Source organism: Puntigrus tetrazona, chromosome 2 (assembly GCF_018831695.1).
Source record: "Puntigrus tetrazona isolate hp1 chromosome 2, ASM1883169v1, whole genome shotgun sequence".
Taxonomy (NCBI): Eukaryota; Metazoa; Chordata; class Actinopteri; order Cypriniformes; family Cyprinidae; genus Puntigrus; species Puntigrus tetrazona.
Window position 1 is genome coordinate 9,415,681 of NC_056700.1, and position 21,666 is coordinate 9,437,346.

Sequence of the window (21,666 nt, forward strand, 5' to 3'; positions counted from 1 at the left end):
AGATGTTGAATTCCCATTTAATTTACAAAACAAATTGACAAAAAAGTTATTTTATACATTTTTGTGTCAGAAAAATGACATAATTCTCATTTATTGGTAACTCTAAAGCACTTTTCTCATTTATTGGTGATCTCTTTAAGGTTAAACATGGACATCATGTCTGGATGGAATAATGAATGTGCCATTTAACAAAGACTTCAAATATGCGTGTGTGAGAGAGAGAGTGTGTGTGTGTGTTTAAAAAGGAATGACAGATTGAAGGACACAGAATAGACGGGGTGATGGAGAGCAAGGCAGAATACAAGACATGCAGGAAGACAGAAAAAATAGACAATGAAACAGGGAGCATTACACAGACAGGCCAGTTAGATATCAAGGGAAACGAGGACAGGGGTTATGTGTTTCCCTTGGGAGTAAAAAAAAAAAGAGTTTTAACTTCACAGAGTGACCTCCAATGGAGGAGAACACTGATTTTTTTAAATGCAGGGACTAATTAGTTTATAGGCACAGGATGTCAGCAAGCACAAAGACATGGTGAGCACACACAAAACAGGTAAAAGAACCTCTAGAGAGGGACTGACCAATGCCAACAAAGACCACTTGAAAGCCCTCTTCCTTCAGCGAGGTCAGAGTCATCCCGTTCTGCCCCAGTCCCTTCTCAAGAACAACCTGTCGAAAAAAAACAAAACATCCACACTGCATCTGTCTCAGCTGTCTCCATCTGTCTGTATTATTCACATAAAGAGGATGTTAGCGTCAATTATTCTACACTGCTGTGAATTCCAGGACGTAATTACATCAATCATACTGCAACCTTTGTGAAGGCAGTATACAGATGAGTATAGTTATGATACATTAGTGCAAACAGAGTGATTCTATGGTCACATGTGCTGCTATGTGTTGGGGTACAAATGACAAATAGACCTGTGGTTCACAAGCGGTGGGTCACAGGTCTATTCTTAAAGGGTTGCGGGCCCCGGGGGGGAAAATAATGCCAAATGCAAATTATAAAGCGCAGCTAGCAATATAAATCAGCCGGTATAATATTTTGCAGCAATTCATCTGTCACCTGGTAGAAGCCAGTTAAATTAAACAGAAGCCAACACAGACCGCTTACATGACATTACTTGAAAAAACGAACCTGTCTAAGGTAAAGGAAAAGGAAAAGAGTAAGACTGACATTTTGACTAAAACTTAACAACAACAACAACTAGTTCTGAATGCTACGTGTGAAATTCTGCATCACAACATTAAATGTGCAGTGTGAAATATTTACATTATTTACATTTGCCAAAGATTACAATTTACATTGTTATAAATGATTAGTGTTTTAAATAACAGAGGAAATGAACAGCAAAATAAACTATCTAATAACGGGTGATATGAACTACTCTTCTGTTCAAAAGTTTGGAGTTAAAAAATGATTTTGAAAGAAGTTTGTTATGCTCAACGTGGTTACATTTATTTAATCAATAATGCAGTATAAACAGCAAAATATATATAATATAATATATTTTTTCATTAATGTTTTATGTTGAAATAGATTTAATAAATTTATGTCTTTTATGGCAAAGCTGAATTTTCAGTAGCTATTACTGGTCTGATTCGTCTAAATTCTTTATTATCGATGTTTAAAACAGTTTTCTGTCTTAATATTTTTCATTTCACGATTCACTGATAGAAAGATTAACAGAACAATTCATTTGAAATATAACTATTTTTAAACATACATTTTAGTGCTTGATTGTAAAAACGTATGTACAATTTTACATACTGTACTTCAAAGTCTGTAAGACCAAAATAAATCTAGTTAAAAGAGAGAGATCGACACTAATTTTCTGAATTAAAATCATTTGAAATGGAACTTCTTTGCTGAAAAAGTGTTGATGTAAAGGTCAGCTCATGGGAGTCTTACCCTCACCTAACCTTAACCAACCTCCAGCGAGTTTGAGTTCACTCACCCCTTCTGTCTCTCTCCAGCTCTCTCAAGACTAAAATCAAATTAATCATGGTCAGGTGATCTGGATGAGGACTATCGATTGCCATTTCTCACCATCACAGCTCTCAGGCAACGGACAGATGGATGTCTTTGCCACTTGCCTCACTAATGTGGCTTTTAATTGTGTTTTGTTAGCTTGCTTTTTTCCCTGCACGGTTATTAATGTCAGTGACATTTGGCTGTTGATGGTTTGGAAGGATCTGACACCCCCCACCCCCTTTTTCTCTTTCACCGGTACCTTTACGCCAAGATCCTTCATCAGATCAATCTCAAACTGCACCACCTCATAGGGCAAACGGAACTGAGGAATTTCAGCAGTGCTGCAAACAAAGACAGAGAGACACACAGATGCAACTTTTACTATTTGCAATTGTTTCTTTGTAGCATTATATTGATTAGTCATGTTTAGGATGCCCTGATTCTGAGTTCTGTTCAGCTTTGTCTGTCTAGATTCCAGCTCATGCTTGTGTCACCTCTGACTGAAAATGAATGACGTCCAGTTGCTTTGACGCTGTACAAATCGATGTCCGTGTGGACAACCCCATGATGCATGTGAAAGATATAGTGCATTTGAAAAGATCGGCTACATCTCATTCTCCATCCGGCGTGAGTAAAACAATAATAATAGGAATTACAAGGCGGTGTATAATTCAGGCTTCTTCAGAAAATAACTTTCGGGGCAAACGGCAACTGTTTGTATCGCACATGTGATCTCTCTGCAGCGGCGGATGGAGGCGGTGAACGTGTCTATTCTTTTCACAAATCGATCCTTTCGCATCGGAAGACTTGGAATATTAATCACGGTACAATCACGGTAGTTGTATCTGCCTGTTATATCTCGTGTTTTATTGGTAAATGGTAGGTTTAGGGGCAGGGTTTGGGTTACGTGTTCATAAATGTGTAAATAATGTAATATAAATAACATATACGCAATAATTGCAATATCATTACCTAATATGTTATTGAATCATTACAATAAAATTCCCAGTATCTCGCATCGGCATACTGATCCCAAAGGTTTCTTATTTAAAAGCAAAATTATATGAATAATGTTTATAAATAAAGTGACATTGAATAATTATAACAAATAACTGCCATATTTCATTATATTTATGCTATACAACCCAATTTCCAGAAATGTTGAGATGCTTATAAAATTTGAATAAAACGAAAAGAATTATAAATCACTCAGTCGATGTCTTATTCACAATAGAATAAAAATATCATAATAAACGTTTAAACTGAGAAATATTTACAATTTTATGCACAAAATTATCTCATTTAAAATTTAATGCCCGCCGTAAGTCTCAAAATAGTTGGGAGGGAGGCAACAAAGGGCTGAAAGTTTCAGCTGGGAGAACATATAGCAACTACAGGCCTATTTTAGCGCTTGCATATTTGATTGGCAACTAATTAACCTACAGCATTTTTTCAACAAAAACTAAAGAGCTAAGACTACTGATAAGATGACTATGACAGCACATTGACAATGTTTTTCTGGAGAACAATATGACTATACTGGTCCACCAGCAAGACCAAGACCAGCGTGGTCTTTTTAAGCTCACGATCACTGCAGAAAGAAATTCAAAAATCATTTACTTTACCTGAGGCCACCGATGTATTTCTGTTTCTCAAAGATGGTGATGTTATCGTAGCCTAGCCGAGCCAGAAAGGAGGCGCAGCTGATGCTGGCAGGGCCGCAACCAATGAGGGCGATCCTCATGTGGAAGCTCTCCGGCATTTCATGAGCCGGAGGAAGCTCTGGATTCCTGATCTGAGGGAAGCCCATCTTACTGAACACCTGAAGAGAGCAAACTCCACCTTTATTCTGGCTGCATAAAATACGCATTTGCACATAAATCCTATTTCCCTGGCACTGTAACCTCTGGAATATTTATAAGGAATCAGTGTGCAAATTACAGTTCAAAGTTGACCTCCCTGGAGCTTTTTACAGTAAAGGCACAGATCCTCTGAGGCCTAATAAAACAACATTAGGCTGCGATCGCCTTATACTCTTTCCTCTCTTATTTAGCTCCAGAAAGGCTTTCAGGCCCCGCTTGAATCATCTCAGCTGACTGTTTACCAGAAGCCGCCCTAGGCATATAATGTGATTTACTGTATGTGATGTACTGTACAGTTCCTGCTTTACACTAATGCAGGCACTGGTCTGTGTATGTCGGCGAGCTTAGACTGAGGAGAGGAGAGGAGGCGAGCGGCCGCTGATGGCCCTGTCTAGGGCTTATCTAATCAACAGGCTGATAAACAACCCTGGCCTTTCACATTTGAGAAGAGAGGAGCTGTCATCTCTGTGGTGAGAGGTGACGGGGGGGAAGCAGCTGACGGGATGGTACGGCTGGCCGTCTTTTTCAGGACTCCCTGGACCTCTCAGGATGACTTTTTTTTTTTCAAAGAGGGGGGATGTGAAAATGGAGAGATTCGCTTAGGTCAGGTGAAGAGAAGATAAGACAGGGGTGAAGACGAGACAGCTAGACGTTTGACAGATGGACACACTGGTTTCAGAAATAAGGGAGAGCAGGCTATTGCAAAGCTGGGTCATCCTACAGAAGGGCTGCCATATGTGGAAAAAAATGTCAGCGATAGCAATGCTGTAAAATAGACATTTTTAGTACACAAAATAAAGCATAGTTAGACTTAATGTATTTTTAGTCTAAGTGTGACTAGGCTATGCAATAATGCTTTTAGTTATTTTCCATACTACAATAATAAGCTGTTAAATAACTTATACATAATATATACACCTGTAACAGTCAAGTTTGGGGGCAGTAAGATTTTAGTACATTGACATCAGCGAAGAAAGATTTCTGAAGTATATGATGAGAAATGGCTGCTGAGAATACTGCACAGAAATTACTTAAATTTTTAAATATAATGAAATATATATTTTTCTGATTTTTTGCAAAATATTACTGTTTTTAAAGTATTTTTATTCAACTAAATCCAGTCTTACATTAACACAACACAACATCTTACAGACCCCAGTTTTGAAAGGCAGTGTATAAATGTTTATACAGAATTTGTCTGATTTAATGTTAAAAAGAAAAATTTAAATCACACAGTTAACTCAATAATAGTCCGACAAAAATAAGCAATAATCATTTACCAACAAATAAGCCAATAAGCTAAATAAATAGGACAAGGTGCAAAGTAATAGGTTGCTATGTAGGCAACACGAAAAAAAAAATCTAAGGTCCTTGTTTTTTACTTTTTCTCAAAAAGATTAAGAACTAAAGAAAAAAATCAAGAGAGCAAAGGCTAACTTTTTCTCTCCCTCCCTGAGCTTGTTCTTGATTTACACCTTTAAAAAAATCCATTCCATCAGAGAAAAAGACTCTCTCACTGACTTTTCTCAGAGGAACTAAAAAGAGCCTGGTGATTGTTATAGGGATGTGAGTGAGGAACTGAACGTACACGGTCGCAGCACAAAGTACAGAGCAGAGCACCATCAGTAGACCACGGAAGGAATCATTACATTAAATTACCATTAAAGTCTAAAAATAAGACTTGGAATTTCAACACACAATGTATTTTTTACATTACTTTTCAGCCTCAGGTTCAGTTGAATGATCATCGCATCACAAACTGGACTTGAGGGCAAAAAATCTGCAATTCTAGTCATTTCACTTGAAGAGGATCTTACCTCAGTAGCAAACTGCTGCAGACCACCAATATTGATGGGGCCTTCCTCAGAGGCATAGAGGTTACAACCTCCCACACACAGATCAGAGGTGGGACACACCATGCCACAGGTCAAGCCCAGAGGGTTATCGGACAGGATTGCCTTGGCAGCACCGTAGTAGTTCTAGAAGACATACAATAGAGTCACCTAAAAATGAACTCAAGCAGAGATTTGGAGATTTTACCTGGCCGAATAAAGCCATGTATAAGTGTTTGCGCTTAACTAACTGAGAAATATAATACTCAAAGGATTATGAGATTATCACTTAAGCCAACATCAATAAACTGTTTTCGGTGTAGCTGCTGAGAGAGTGAGTTTAAGCGCTGTAGTAGGTGTTACCTTGTTGGAAATACTTGTGATGAAAGACTTGATATCCAAATTGGTTGGGCAGCTTTTCTGGCAAGGAGCATCTGCACATTTCAGGCATCTGTGAAAAAGCGTTTTCATTTTAAAGTCCTTACAATTATATGCAAAACCGGTACAGATGAAAGAAAATTTCATTCTGTTGCTTTAAAGGAATAGTCTACTCAAAAATGAAAATTTACTAAACATTTACTCACCCTCAAGTCATCCAAGAAATCGAATAATTTGTTTCTTTATTAAAGCATATTTAGCATTACATCACTTGCTCGCCAATGGATGCAGACAAATGGGTGGCATCAGAATGAGAGTTCATATGCTGATAAAAATCATAATAAACCACACAAATCCAGTCTATCAGTTAACAACTTGTGTAGGGAAAAGCTGCATGTTTGGGAGAAATAAATCCGTTATTAAAGCATTTTAATGTCCTCACATCTGTCCAAGATACCAACCCATAGTACATAACGCTTCCTCCAGCGAAAACGTCCAATCCCTGTAGTCCTCTCGCATCAAAATCTCGCATGAGACAATTTAATTTACAATAGAGGAATAGTTTGAATTTAAAAACATCTTAATGAGGAACTGTTTATGATAAACATGCAACTTTTTGCTTCATAAGACATTAATAGATCCAATGGAGTTAATTAATGGATTAATGTGGATTAATTGTGGATTAGTTAGTAGATTTTGTTTTCATCAGTTGTTTGAACTCTGACAGTATTTTGATGGCACCCATTCACTGCAGAGGACCCATTGGTGAGCAAGTGATGCAATGCTGTATTTCTCCAAATATGTTCACGTGAACAAAATGGAATGCCATAAGGGAGTCAAATTTTCATTTTTGGGTAAATGATTCATTTAAAGCAAAACTCGCATATTTATATATTAAAGAAAAATAAAGCAAATACTATCTTAAGTCAAATATACTACTGGCAGTGCTGATGGTGCAGCAGTAGATAATAGTTTGCCCATTGTGTGGTTGGAAAAAGGAGAGCTGAGAACAAATGGCTGAGCGATGCTTGTTTTATCCTAGACATGTCTCTGCACTGACTGTGGTGAAGACTGATACCTCTTATAAATACTGCTGACTTCATAATGACCAGGGAACTCCATATTGGTAGACAACAACATGCCTGCTTTAAATTATACATGGGATAATTTGGCTCAGGCCAATTAAATATTCATGGAGGAACAAAATGCATGCAGCACATTCCATCAAAGAGAGCAGTACAGCTTTGGATATAGGTAAGGACCCTGTGCCCGAAATTCCAGTCATTTCTTCTGATTCTTAGTCAGTGTCACATACAATGCATCTTCAAAAATGGATTGGCTCATGACAACCAGCCACTTTTTTCTTAAAGAGTACAATATCTGACTGACCCGGAGCAAACGCATTTAAGTAAATGTCAACAAAAATGACTGCATTCATTTAAGAGGTTTTGGAATATCAGGGCTGAAAGCATCTACAGAAAAAAAAGGCTCATAATAAAATCCTGCTCAAAACGGCAACTGATATAAGCAGCAGAGATGGGAATCATTAAGAATTCCTGAAACAGTATGGTTCCATCACCTTAAAGGAACATTTCACCCAAAAAGGAAAATAACTGCATATTTTACTTGCCCTCAAGCCATCCTAGGTGTATATGACTTTCTTTCAGACGAACGCAGATTTTTTTAAATTTAATCTGGCTCGTCACAGTACTTGCGGATACGTCCAATTTACGAAGCTTCGAAATCATGGTCAACAGCATTACAAAACTTGAAAGAGGCAGGATAATTATTTAAAAAAATGTTTGTCTGAATGAAGAAAGTCATATACACCTAGGATGGCTTGAGGGTAATTAAAATGTGGCGTAATTTATTATTTTTGGGTGTTTTTATGCCTTTAATGATTTCATTAACGATTCTTGTAGAACTAAAGAAATAAATATTTTAATTTGTGTAGTGTAGATGGAGATCATTTCTGAAACAGTGGAAACGCCAGTGTAGGCAAGGATCGTTTTTGAATGAAAAAATGCAATGATGTAAAGTTTTACATTGTCATAGGCCGCTAGTGTTAAGCCGGTCTACATATCAGCCAAGGCTCACATAGTCTAGGCTACTAGTCTTAAGCCAGTCGACATGGTAGCCTAGGCACACATAGGTAAATAATACATGTGCTTTACATGGCTCTTTGGAGCAGCAGCAGTACATATGTCTTGGCGATAGAACTGCTTGTTTGGGGGAAGTTTTGTCTATCCTGTCTCTTAATTCTTTGATATGTGTGGATATATGCATGGCCGCTGATGCAACAGGTTATATTCTTACATTCAGCGACATGCATTCATTGACTTGTATCATCCATTCCTGTGTCTCCTGCGTTGTTGGGGGTTATTTTATAAATGTTATAAGTGCAGCAACAGTATTTCTTACATGCTCACAGCAGTATGTTATGGATGTATTGTCAAGTACATCCACAGCTGTTCTCTTCTGTATCACTAGTCAACTAGTCAATGCTCAGAATTAAAATTTTTGACTAGTGCTTTAGAAACCTTCCATTTTCCCCAGCTCCACATGTATAGACCTGCCACGGGGTGATCATGTATGCTATAGGAGTTATTTCATCTATGTTATATATGACAGCTCATAGGAGCATTTTGGATTCAGACTGCAGTGGTTGCACTTGATTTCTTAAAAAAACATAAAAGCCATTTGTTCTGTAATCTGACTACAATGTTGCATTGCTGTTCAGTAGTGGTGTTGCAACACCGCAATTTTATCTTGTAAATATGTGGCAACCATATCTACAAGATAGAAAGGCACATTTTACAAAGTCTCTCGTCTCATAAAATCATACTTAATTAACATAACGAAAGCAAACTTCCAGTGACAATTTTATTTGTAGCATGGGACGCGTAGCAACGATAAAAAAAATCTATGCTACACGGCTTGAGAAACGATAAGTTTAAGCCTTAAATGTAATTCAGTCAAATGAATATGCATTTGAAGTTTCAAGGGCAGAATAATTGCAGTGCGGTCATTAAGGGAGTCAGTTTGCGCTGTGGGCTGCGGGTGAGATCTCTGATAGATGCTGCACGTTGAGATTTTTACATTATTTAAGAACGGCAGCCTTAGGGATTCTCAATGATATCAGTTATGACATTACCTCACATTTATGCCTTAAAATATTTGCTTATGCCTAACAATGCCGCGGTTTGTTTTCCGGCTGATGTAAAACGACTCGTTTGCGCATATACAGTACATACCTCCTTAGCATTGCACCGTGCAGCGCTGGAGGCAGCGTTCACATTTTGAATTGGAAATTGGCCGTTTTTCTCTTGCATGAACACAGCAGAAGCGCTAAGTTCTGACCCCTGCACTCTTAAATTCAGCACCTTGTTTCATTATTTATTTGCGTGTGTTACCTGGTCTTTGCACCCGCCGGTAAATGAGCCACAATGGGAGGTCAGGCTAAACATGACCTCCGCGATAAGCATTCTGCTCCAGCACTGTGTCAGCGGTAATACTTCATGTCGCTATAGTGTCAAAGCATTGTACACTCATTTCATCTGACAGAGGTCGTATCTGACTGATGTTGGGGAAATATATGTTCTAGTCATCCGCACATGTGGAGTGCAGTGCAGTCGGGAATCCTTCGCTGTTAATGATCCTCAACTGAGAATCCCATCAATAATCCTAATGAACCTGATTAAGTAGTGTTGTCTGCACTTAGCACAGCTGGAAGGAATATACAAGATACATAAAGTGACAAGAGACCGTATTTATTACATTCATCTTTGACTTTCAGCTTTCCTATATTCCAGCCTTCAGAAATGTCCAGTTTCATCCTTTTTAAGGTTAAAAAAATAAACTCACTGAACAGACGGTAATTACCAAGCGCACTATATATAGTTTTTACTTCACAGTTTCTACTTGTGTCATTGGATTTATGCACTTAATTAACATTATTATCATCTGTATTTATACCAATTCAGTATGATGGGAACAAGAGTGCCTGTTTATGTGCGTGACTAAATGTACATTCGGGAATTATGACCACAGTTCATCACAGTACTTCATTTATCAGGGTTGATAAACTTTTTAATTCATAGACAATATTAGAAAATTCAATGATTTATTGATCGCTGAAGTACAAACAGCCTGGTTTTCATTTCAGAAATCCAGTCACCGCCTTGGTCTGTATAGCTGCATACAAAGGCTTTTTTTTTTTTCCAACCCCATAAGCCTCACATAAGCCTGACCTACACCACTCGTCCCTCTTATTACAGAAAGAGAGGTTAAAACGAATCCTGTGAAAGCATCTTCCTGTGACACTTCAGTTTACATTTTCTTTTACTTGCACAGTCATTCTTCACAAGTATGCCTGCAGGATTTGCCTGGGGGATGCTAAGAACCTGACCAACTGAGGAGCATATGCATGCATAAAATTCATGGGGGAAAAAACAGTAATTGTAAAACATTTTATTTGGATGGATAGGGCTTGGGAACAGGGTTACTCTTGTTAAATAAAACTGAAAGTATTAGATATTAAAATATTCTGAAGTTATTAAATATTTAGGTGAAAATATTATATGTAAATATGTAATAATGCTAGAAAAATAAATGACATTTAAATGGTAATATTAAAAAAGTAATAAAAAGGAAAAAAATTACTAATATTAAGCCAAAAAAATTAAAAATTAAAACTGAAAAGTATAAAAATAAAATCCAATTATTGCTAAAATAACATTGTGAAGCTTTTCAACAAAATACAGTGACAACCAGATTTTCTTTCTCTCAGACTTTCATCTGTCTTTCTCATTTTTAACTGTAAAATTAGTTGTGAATCAATAGATCACCACAAAATCGTAAAATAATGATAATAACAAAAACAACACCCAAAGGTGGTTCTAGACCCTTTTTCCCCTCTAAAACTATAATCAGTTCTCCGAATGATCAGGCCAGTGCTGCTTCCTCAAGAAAGTTTATCATTCTCACTCGTTTATCAATCTCACGCTCTGTAGCCTAATAGAACGTCAATGTGCGCACGCATTTGAATGAAGCGTGCCCTGGTCTCATTAAAGTGCGTCAACGGCACGACTGTCTGTTTCTATCTGATGTGCTTATGATTCACACCTTCCTCAGACCTCTAAACCTAACCACTGCATCACATATACACGCCAAAGTCACTTTCTACGTATAAATAGCACACCAAATTGAAACAGAAAATCATGCCTTTGAAACAGGGGAACGGAGCCAGACATTATAAACATTCAGGGCTTAGCCCAAATGTAAATACTGAATGCGCGTCAGGATAATGGATCTATGCATTTCTTATTTTAGGCTAATAATGTTAATCAAGCAAAAGAAAATTAGAAAACCTTTTGTTTTCGCTAACTTTTGTAATGCAACAAAACCAATAAATGCACACTTCTGAGTTGCAAGCACCACCGATCCTCCCAAACTTTACAAATGAAATACAGTGTGGTGTGGTCTGAAAAATCTTTCAAAAAATTTTTTTTTAATAAATTTTATAGGTTCCACCTCCTTTTTGCCAGAATGACTCCACAAGTTTGTTTAAAACGTGATGATTATGTTCTCCTGCATAATTTGATCAAAAGAGCATCCTGGAAGAACATCTGACCATCTGTTCATTATAAATGTCACAAACTGACTCCAACAGTGAAATATTCGTAATTAATCTGAATTAAATGGAATGTTTTATTGATTTTTTTAATCCGAGGATTAAATTAGATTATACAACCCAGATTTTCATCGTATTCTCTTTTGGATTCCTCTAGCGCAACAACACGCAGCACGCGCATTACTCAGTGCAACAAAACATGATACAATGTTAGCTCATTTCAAAACCAACGTGGGCATTAGCGAACGCTGTCAAATCACCTCCTGCCTCCCACCACTACCAACTTAATCCCAAACGCTCTTCTGTAGAGATGATGAATTTATCATTTGTGTGTGGGAGGTCAACTTGGAGAGATACCCGTCAAAATCCTCACTTGTGAGGACATGTAACTTGTGGGGACCGAGTCATAATGAGGACCCTAGAGAGGTGCCAGACCTCTGCGAGAGGACACGAGGAAAGTGTCCTCTCACAGACCGGCTCTGTCATCTTAATTACTTAAACCATTTTAGATACGACCAATTAAGCCTGGCTCCGAATCAAAGGCACCTCCTTTCAGACTAGGTGCCGGGACAGCTGGGATGAGAAGACGGTTTTAATGATCAATCCACCTTTATATACCGTGGCTCCTGTGTCAAAGAAAATACAGCGAAAGAAAAAGAGGGCTTCTGTCAGGGGTGTGGTGGAGCAGAGAATAATAAGGGGAGTTACTCCTCATTAGAGCTCATCATTTTAACAACGCAACATGTTACTTGACTTCAGTCATCTGACATCTGTGAAATCGGTTTGACAATAGGCACTAAAGGCAGCTGTCAGCTTTGAGACCCTCGCTTTCATGCAGGAATGTATCATATAAAGCCAAACTCACCTTTTAGACTGTTAGGACAAGTGCGGTGAAACTTTTGTGACTAGAGATAAATATTTTTAAAGGGATAGTTCAACTAAAAATGAAAATTGTGTCATTAATTACTCCCCTTAATGATATTTCTGGTGAAATCTGAGCGCTTTCTGACCCTGGACAGACAGTAACTACCACATTCAAGGCCCAAAAAGGCAATACGGGGTGAGAAATAACACCAACATGTGATTGGGATAGTTATTACAAAAAGATGACTGCTTATTATTAGTTTCAGGGGTGCAGATGGTAAAACGAATGGTAATTGTATTTTGACGCAATGGATGTAGGATTTCTCCCTTTTTAAAAAGTTGAAAATAAAGTGTTGGGTAGGTTTAGGGTAGATGTAGGGAGGGCTTTATTGTCCCAATAAAGGTGTCAACTATGGCATTTATTTAATAATCTGAATCAAAAATGCTATTTGCACTTAAATAATGCTGCTTTTTTCAATTAGTGTAAAGAGACTCCATTGCTATTTGCACTTAGTGTAAATATCATATCACTAATGATGCCTTTATATATATATATATATATATATATATATATATGTATGTAGCAAAAATGATAAAACAGTGACAGTAAAGACTAGTTTCTTGATTAGCAAATTAGCATTTTTGAATGACTTTTGAAGGATCATGTGACACTTTAGACTGGAGTAATTCACTGTTGAAAATTCAGATTTATCACGTGAATGAATAACATTTGACAAGGTATTAAAACAGACTACTGTTAATTTAGATCATAATAATGTTCCACAGTGTTAGTATTAAATGTGTATCTTCAGTGTAGTCATACTTTATGAATAAAAGTGCATGTAGTGACTGGTTATGTCTCACAGTTGCACGCTATATGTGTCCATGATTCACTAAAAAAGAACTTACTCATTAGAGTGGTTCATTCAGTAGGTGGACTAAAATGATTCATGGAAGGCATATTCAAAAACAGATCTCAGTTCCAAACCCTACTGATGGGACCCCTAAGATTGGGTTTTTACAGGCCAGTGTAACCACAAGCAGTTAAAATGTGCTGATTATTTTATAAGTGAGAACAAAACAAATATAACACCTGCCTTTATTAACTAAAGATGTCAGAATCGTGTCAGGAACTTGCTTTTTCAACTATAATTTTAATAGAAATGTCAAAGTAGGTCTTATATAAACAATTCAACACCGCGACTACTCTGCCTTACCTCATAATCATCAAGAAAATACTTCCGGATGAAGCGTCACAATTTTCCTTAGTCATTATCTGATTTATTCTGAAATCAAAGTGGATTCATGCTGTGAGTGCTAGGAGTGCTTGTGATTTTACTGACAAGAAGATAAGCCATCAAAATACAGTTATTTGAGCTGTAAGGCTTTGAAAGAGTTTTGAGGTATGAAAGTAGTATTTAAGTAACTTTGCTTCACTATGTGAACCAATCTGTGGTCTTTAATGAGGAGTCAACTTTCTGGCTGTTTCGTGACACTGGGAATCCAGACCTGGGGCTTCCTCTGCGCCCAACAAACAGGCCAAATAAGCCAGCTGCCTCCTGTGATGAGCACCAGAACAGCGCGCCGCTCTGACTTTCATGTTCAGCATTATTAGCAGTTATAAAACCTAAATCTTTCATCAAATCTGCCGACCGGCACTGCAGGGGAGTCTCGTTTAGAGAAGGATTAAAATCAAACCTCTGCAGGACAAAAGTGTGCATTAATGTCTCCAATATCTCTCTAGCGTTCTTTCTTCTCTCAGCTCTTGGTTTTCGCTGCTGTTTTGTTTTTTATTCATGATCAGCAGACGCAATGCTGTGCTCATGCATATTCGATGCCGTGCAGAATTAAGATATATTATTCAAATAAACTCATTATGTGGTGCTATTTCAGTATACATTTGAATAGATTGAATAGAATAGACAGATGTCCGAAAGGAGATCAGATGTGATCAGAACATGATATGATAATGATAAACGATGTGTCGTCAATGAAGGAATCCTTTGGCGGACTAAGAAAAGCTCATCTAGAGTCAGTCCACTCTGGTTTTAGCACTTACATTTGACAACGACTTGTCGTTTTTTGTTGTTTATCATGCAAATAATCAACATGTAAGTGTTGCTTCAACAGGATTGCTACAACTAACCAAAGTGTGGCATAGTTAGGACTGGAAAATACTGTTGAAAAATAGTTACTGCATTAGTTACTGCATTGACCATATCTGTCATTGAGCAATTTTTGTTAGCATTCCTTAACTGTTCATTAAAGGCTTTCTCCACCCCTTTGAAGCTCTGAAACTTTTGTAAAACAACTGTTTCAAAGCAGTGGTTTGGAGCGCGTACCGAACTGCCAAATCTCGTGATTTCAGTAAACGGGACTTCATTACATCGCAACTGTTTTACAACGATTTAGAAGTTTCGGTGGTCTCCATTGGGAGACATTTGTGTAAATAAAAAGATAAGCAGAAGTTGATATGTATACGAGCTCTACATAAAACAAAGCAAGCCCTGCAAATTAATATATATTAAAAGCATAAACATGTCATATTTAATGGCATTTTAAGGGTATTTTATCATTTTTATGGCGTTTAATGTATTATACTTTCAATAAAACATTTGCAGTATTAAATTGTGTTTAGAAGAAGAATGAAGCTTTTACGGGTTTGAAACAACATCGTGATTAATGACTACATTTTTATTTTAGGGCGGAGTAACTTTTTAAATATTGTTAGCAGATACAACAATTATTATTATTACGTGACCTCAAAGTAAAGTGTTATTGAATAGTTTTTTTCTTCAACTTTATTATGTATCTGAAGATGTGACAGTAAAGTTAAATTGTTACAAAAGATCTATACTTGATATATACTATACTTGATATTTAATTATTTTTTTCATGGTTTCCTTTAAAACTATTAAGCAGCACAAACTGACAATGATAAGAAATGCTTCTTGAGCAGCAAATCAGGATAGAATAATTTCTGCAGGGTCATCTGAAGTAGTCAATTCCATTTTAAAATATAATGCAAAACAAACCAGTTATTTTAATAGTAATAATAAAATATTACAATATTCTGGTTTATATTGACTTTTTGACTTCTTTCAAAAACTTTAAGAAATCATAATGAGCTCAAGATGACAGTTAATCTTTTTGATCGATATGCCCTAACATAACGACGTTTTATACACAAATATTTAATAAAACATAATAAAAATGCCTTGATTGATGACAAATAGCTGAATGAACTCTGAATCAGTGCGAAACAAGAAATGATTGCGAAAGTAATTTAATGAGACTACCAAATAAACAGCATTTTCATGTCGTTTATGTATACTGTTAGCAAAACCATCACGAATACATTGTGAATATTCATTATATCACTTAGACCTATGCTGTAAGCGGAAAATAAAATTATATCAATTCCTTTATGTATTTCTTTTAATATCAGCCATAATTTATCAAATCCGTGCTTAGTGAATTATCACAAGCTATACCTTCATGAAATTTAATTTACAGGAGGCAGAGATCACGTTACACAGTAATTAACAGGCACAGAATGAAACCCAAAAGGCCAAAATGCAGACTATATACAACTTAATCATCGCATTTCAATCAGAAAAAGCCCAGAAGATGTCTATTTTAAAACAACGGCTGAATAGTTCACTCTTTACATAGAAAAACTGATCAAAAATGCTTAAGCGCTTAATATATCTGCTGCACAGTTCATGTGAAACGGCAAACAGTGTCAATTATATGAAGATCAACAGATTTTAGTTAGGAGTCGGTTCAGCTTATGTGCGAAGCCCAAATCTTTATTTATCACTTACATTGTTTTTTTTTAAGACTGCACACTCAAAAGCTACACCAGAACACCAGCGGTCCTCATGATCAAGTATTCTGATGTTGTCTTGGGATCCCCAAAAGCGTTTTCAACTAACAAATTAAACATTTACATTTTTCACTGTGCACTCAGCCTTAGCATCTCCTGCAGGGTTGAAGAGTCAAGGCAAAGCCCAGAGGGAGGCTTCCTTCCAACAAATTAATCCCTGAGAAAAGCAGAGCCGAGCGCTGCCTGTACACCCCTCTATTCCCTCAATAATGAAGAATGACTTACGCCGCTTCTCGTCCTCACCTCGCCAAACGGCACGCACATGCACACACGTTCCTTCGGCTGCCCACCCGAAACTCCGTTTTGCGTTGACTGTGACTGTTGCCATGGAGACAGTGCTTACCTCAGCGCTTCCCGAAGTGCCCCACGCTCGCTCAAAGTCGTGTGCTTGATGTCATCGGAGTTGTTCTCCAAATTCACGCAAGACTGTGGGAGGGAGACACACAGAGACAACTGTGGGACAAAGCGGCACATTGACCACAAATTTAAGAGTGGGCTTTAGCAGAAACAATATGTATATATATATATATATATATATATATATATATATATATATATATATATATATATATATATATATATATATATATATATATATATATCTGATTTCTTAAAATATCTTTTAGTGTCCATATATGTGTGTGTGTGTGTGTGTGTGTGTGTGTGTAAATAGTATTTTTCTACAATTGATCAATTCCATAAAAAATATTATATTCATGCTAACTAGCCTGTTATTAATATACGCCAGTACCACTGATACAAATACATCTACTGCTGTATATATATATATATATATATATATATATATATATATATATATATATATATATATATATATATATATATATATATATATATATATATAAATCTTGTATGGTTTTGTCAAACATGTATCTATGCATTATGACCCTAAAATGTAATATGTTATATGAATTAAAATAACTTTTATTGTTTTATGATCACTCAAGCCTTCTGTTTGTCTTCGACGGGTTTAATCTGTAAACCATAAATTGATTTTACATTGCACATTTATAGAACTTATTTATTCTTTAAATAAGAGAAAAACGGCATTCCTCAACCTACAAATAAAGCCATAAGGAATATTCCGTAGGCTGTAGATTTGAATATGACCACACTGAAGGATTACGCCGTCGAGTAGACTGTTCAGAGATTATCCTGCTTTTAAAGATTTACGAGTTTCTACTTTAAAACGGAAGGATTAATTGGTGCCATTTAACACTGTAACATGACACGGCTGACATTATCAGAGAGGCATTAAAGAGGATTCCCCAGCCCCTCCCTTTTCAGGAGGCAAAGTTCAAGCCGCTTAAGCTGTTTTCTTTATTCCATAAGCTAATACAGTTTCACAGAAGCCATTGTGACAACTGACTTAAGCTATTTAATGAAATTCAAAGGGATGAGCAGCCAGGAAATTCCCCCGCACATATATACGGCTGAGGCGCCAAGAAAATAAAATCACAACATGATTGAGATTGAGGCTAACTCGATTTCACACACCGAGTTAATTTATGGCATGAGGCAGAGTTACTACATTTTATTATAACACAGATGGGTGGTGAATAAGAAACCAATGCAGTGAGCCATCTGATATTCTGCTATACTTCTTTTATGAACCTCCGCTGGATTCTGTTCTTCATCTGGCAACCTTGTGTTGCGGAAACCTCTGCCAAGATACCGATTCGGAATAGAGTCTGTTTTACAATGCACATCTTCAATTTTTTAAAATGGCGCGAGATGCTTTGATTGCCACAAGAAGAATTTGCTGGAATTGCAGAAACCATACCTCAAACCTCAGCCAAGTTCAAACATCTGACTGTATATCATTTTGTTTTGATAGTAGAATCTGTGAGCGGGATGGACTTGGAGTTAGAAGCAGGGGTTTTGAAAGTTGCAGCATGCTTTTGCTCTCTCCGCGATCAATCTGACACTGCTCTATCAGGAGCAGAACACATGTTGACAGCCCATAATACAACTGCATGTCAGCAATACAGATGGGTGGATCAATCTTGAAGTACTTTTGATACTGATGCTGTATTGAGATGAACGATCTTCTTAAGCGTTTTTAAGCAGCGATTTAATCATTAAAGTTTATGTGCATTACAAGTTTTGAAAAGGAAAAACTAATTGCATTTCTCTTTCTTTTTATCTGAACGCAAGTACAAACACTGAAAGATAAACACAGTACAAATAAATGAGAAATATAATAAATTATGACATATAAAAATACATCACCTTTCAAAGGTTTGAGGTAAGGTTTTAAATTTAATTAAATTTGAAATTAATTTAAATTGAATTTGAAATTAAATTGTATTTAATATTTAAATTACATTTTTATTTTTGAAAGAAATTAACATTTTTATTAAGGAAGGGCACATTTAATTGAATAACAAGTTCTTAATCATGTTTCTGAAATCTGTTAATTAGTCACAAATAATAAACCAAACGATAAACAGTGGTTAAAGCTATTAGCAAAAAAACAAACAAGCAAAAAAAAACATGGATTTTCTGAAATAATCATAAAGGTTAAAAATGTATAGTGTTAGGTAAAAATTAACAGAAGATAAAATGCATGAAAGCATGAAGAGGTTTGATGAAAGATGAAAAATTATTCTAAAATGTTTATTTTAATATTTTAAACCCCATCCTAGATACACAGTGTAGTCAACATATCAAACAAACACATCCTCACAGTAAGTGTCTTGCTGCGGAAATTGCACAAACACGAATTTACTTATAAGGCCACATCTTCAAAACAATAATTAATAATAATAATTATAAACAGTGTTGTAATGGAGTCAAATCCCAGTCAAGAAGTGGTCAATGGAAAACCAGAAGCGGGGTTGGAGCAGTCATTACAGAAAACTTTAATAATTGTATATATATATATAACTTTTCTTATACCATAAAAAGCTTCATGGGTTATTTTGTGTTGTGATTTGAAATGCAAAAATACTTGACCTTGGTCAACCCTGTGTCACAGTAGACTAATCTCAAAGCTTCTGTGTGGTATTAAAACTCATCTGTGTGGTAAAATGAAACATAATTACATTTCCAATTACACTGAGGCATTGTTGGGACTGGGATAACCATTGACATTTTCTCTTGAAATTATGTGTAGCATTTTCCCCTGCAAAGGATTAGTCTAATCCAACATCTTGGGGGCTTTATTATTATTAATTAGACAAAATGCTTAGTGCTGGGAATTGGTAGTATAATTTAACAGCTAATTAATATGCAAGCTCTGGAAACAAGATTTGGTATTTCATCAACACAGTCGCCACATGGTGAAAAAGCATTTAAAATGAACATTTGAATATGCTTATGAGCCTTGACTCATAGGGCTCACAGGATATGATAATAATTGAGAGGAAATTTGGAATATTTAATCCACTTGGGGGATTTGGGGAGGGAAGGGGGGGCATCTGCTTATGATGCATTTTCATAATGTCTCCTTTAGGCTTTTGCTGCAGTTTTCTGATGAGTGCTAAAGAATTACTCACTGACAAATTGTAAGCAAAAGGGCAGAAGGAGTCAAAATTTGAATCTCTACAATAATTGGACAAACTAGGCGGCTGGAACTAATTATAGAATTATAATCTTCGGCCCTATTACTGCTCATCAGAGTAATATGATCACAGCCATCGCCGACATAATCATTGAATCACCACACCATAAACTACATCGCAGAGTACTCATTATCATCGGTAAACTGGGACGAAGTTTGCTCTCAGAAGAGGATATGAGGGATACGGCTTCCAGGAGCTTCAGAGAACCGGCTCTAACATCTTTAGCGCTCGCCGCTGTTCGTCTTTAACCTTTAATTTTCATCATTCTGAGAGGTACGTTGCGACAATCGGTGTAAACACTCCACAAACAAGGAAAGACGTGTAAGTTTGGAATGTCGTGACAAGGGCTTTTCTTCCCATTGGCTGTTTCTTTAATATTTAATGTAAAACTCAGTATATGTGAGAGTTTTGGAAAAGTGAGTTATTTCAGGCAGAACGTGAGAAGAAATTGTCTTTTTTTTTTACTTACATCGCAGCTCCTCTCCGGGTTTCTCTTCCAGAGCTTCTTCTCATTCTTCTTAGAGGCGGTGGAATGGAGATTTGCGTGGGTCTTCACCTTTGGGTTCAAGGCGAGGATACTCTGAAGAACAATTACACATAATCAAGGTTGTTAAAAGATTCAATCAATGCAAGATCATTGCTGAAGGTATAATGTGGGTTTTTGCAATCAATGCAGAACAAATTAAGTAAACAGCATACATTTTTCAAGATATACTACTTGCTAAATTTAATAGCCAGGTTACATTTGTACAGGTGAGATGACCTTCTTGAGGACTATGTGCATTTACTTCTAAAATGATATTTAGATATAAGTTCAGCAAATATCAGCCAATGTGTTATTAAGAGAAATAAATAGAAACATTTGCTCATTAAGTTGTATTATTCTAGCACAAAATGTTAAATTATTCAATGAAACCCCCTGGCTAAATGTCAACAAAGTGTATGAAATTATCAATTTTATATATATTTGGAAAGCCAAAGTTTCGTCATATACCGTATATATTCAGTGATAGGCAAAATGGTTAGGCTAGTATTTTCAGCAGCTAAAATGGTTTTGAGTCAGTTATTTCTTTCTTTTGCTGCAGTGTGTCAGTAAAAATATCAGTTAAAAAAAAAAAAAAAAAAAAAATATATATATATATATATATATATATATATATATATATATATATATATATATATTTTTTTTTTTTTTTTTTATTAAAAACAATATATATTTATTTGTGCTGTTAAATGATTAACCACGATTAATCACATCCAAAATAATTTTTGTTTACATAATATATGTGAGTGTGCTGTATATATATATATATATATATATATATATATATATATATATATTTATTTTTAAAAAATATTTAACTAACATTTACATTTGTTAAATGGTATGTTTACATATTAAATATATTTGGTATAATATATTATTGTATATATAAAAACATTTATGCTGTTTGTGTGTGTCTTTGTATAAACATAATAAATATGAATAAATAACACAGCAGTACACATGCATATTTTACAATTTGAATACATTTTGTTGTTGTGCAACTATATATTTATCCATCTATGCATACATATAGCCAGCATGCATGCCAAAAGTAGCGCTTCTAAAATAAAATAGAAAAAATGTCTGCAATCCGTGCA

The 21,666-nt window shown here is 35.9% G+C and overlaps 1 protein-coding gene across 1 annotated transcript in view; it reads right to left on the reverse strand.

Moving 5' to 3' along the window:
- Positions 1–21,666, reverse strand: part of dpydb (dihydropyrimidine dehydrogenase b) — a 100,754-nt gene that overhangs the window by 69,652 nt on the left and 9,436 nt on the right. The window contains exons 2-8 of the mRNA XM_043260818.1: positions 20,492–20,602; positions 16,779–16,861; positions 6,036–6,123; positions 5,658–5,819; positions 3,604–3,800; positions 2,238–2,319; positions 582–669 (exon numbers count right to left, since the gene is read on the reverse strand). Of these exons, the coding sequence (XP_043116753.1) occupies positions 582–669; positions 2,238–2,319; positions 3,604–3,800; positions 5,658–5,819; positions 6,036–6,123; positions 16,779–16,861; positions 20,492–20,602 (811 nt within the window). The remainder of the gene's footprint in view (positions 1–581; positions 670–2,237; positions 2,320–3,603; positions 3,801–5,657; positions 5,820–6,035; positions 6,124–16,778; positions 16,862–20,491; positions 20,603–21,666) is intronic.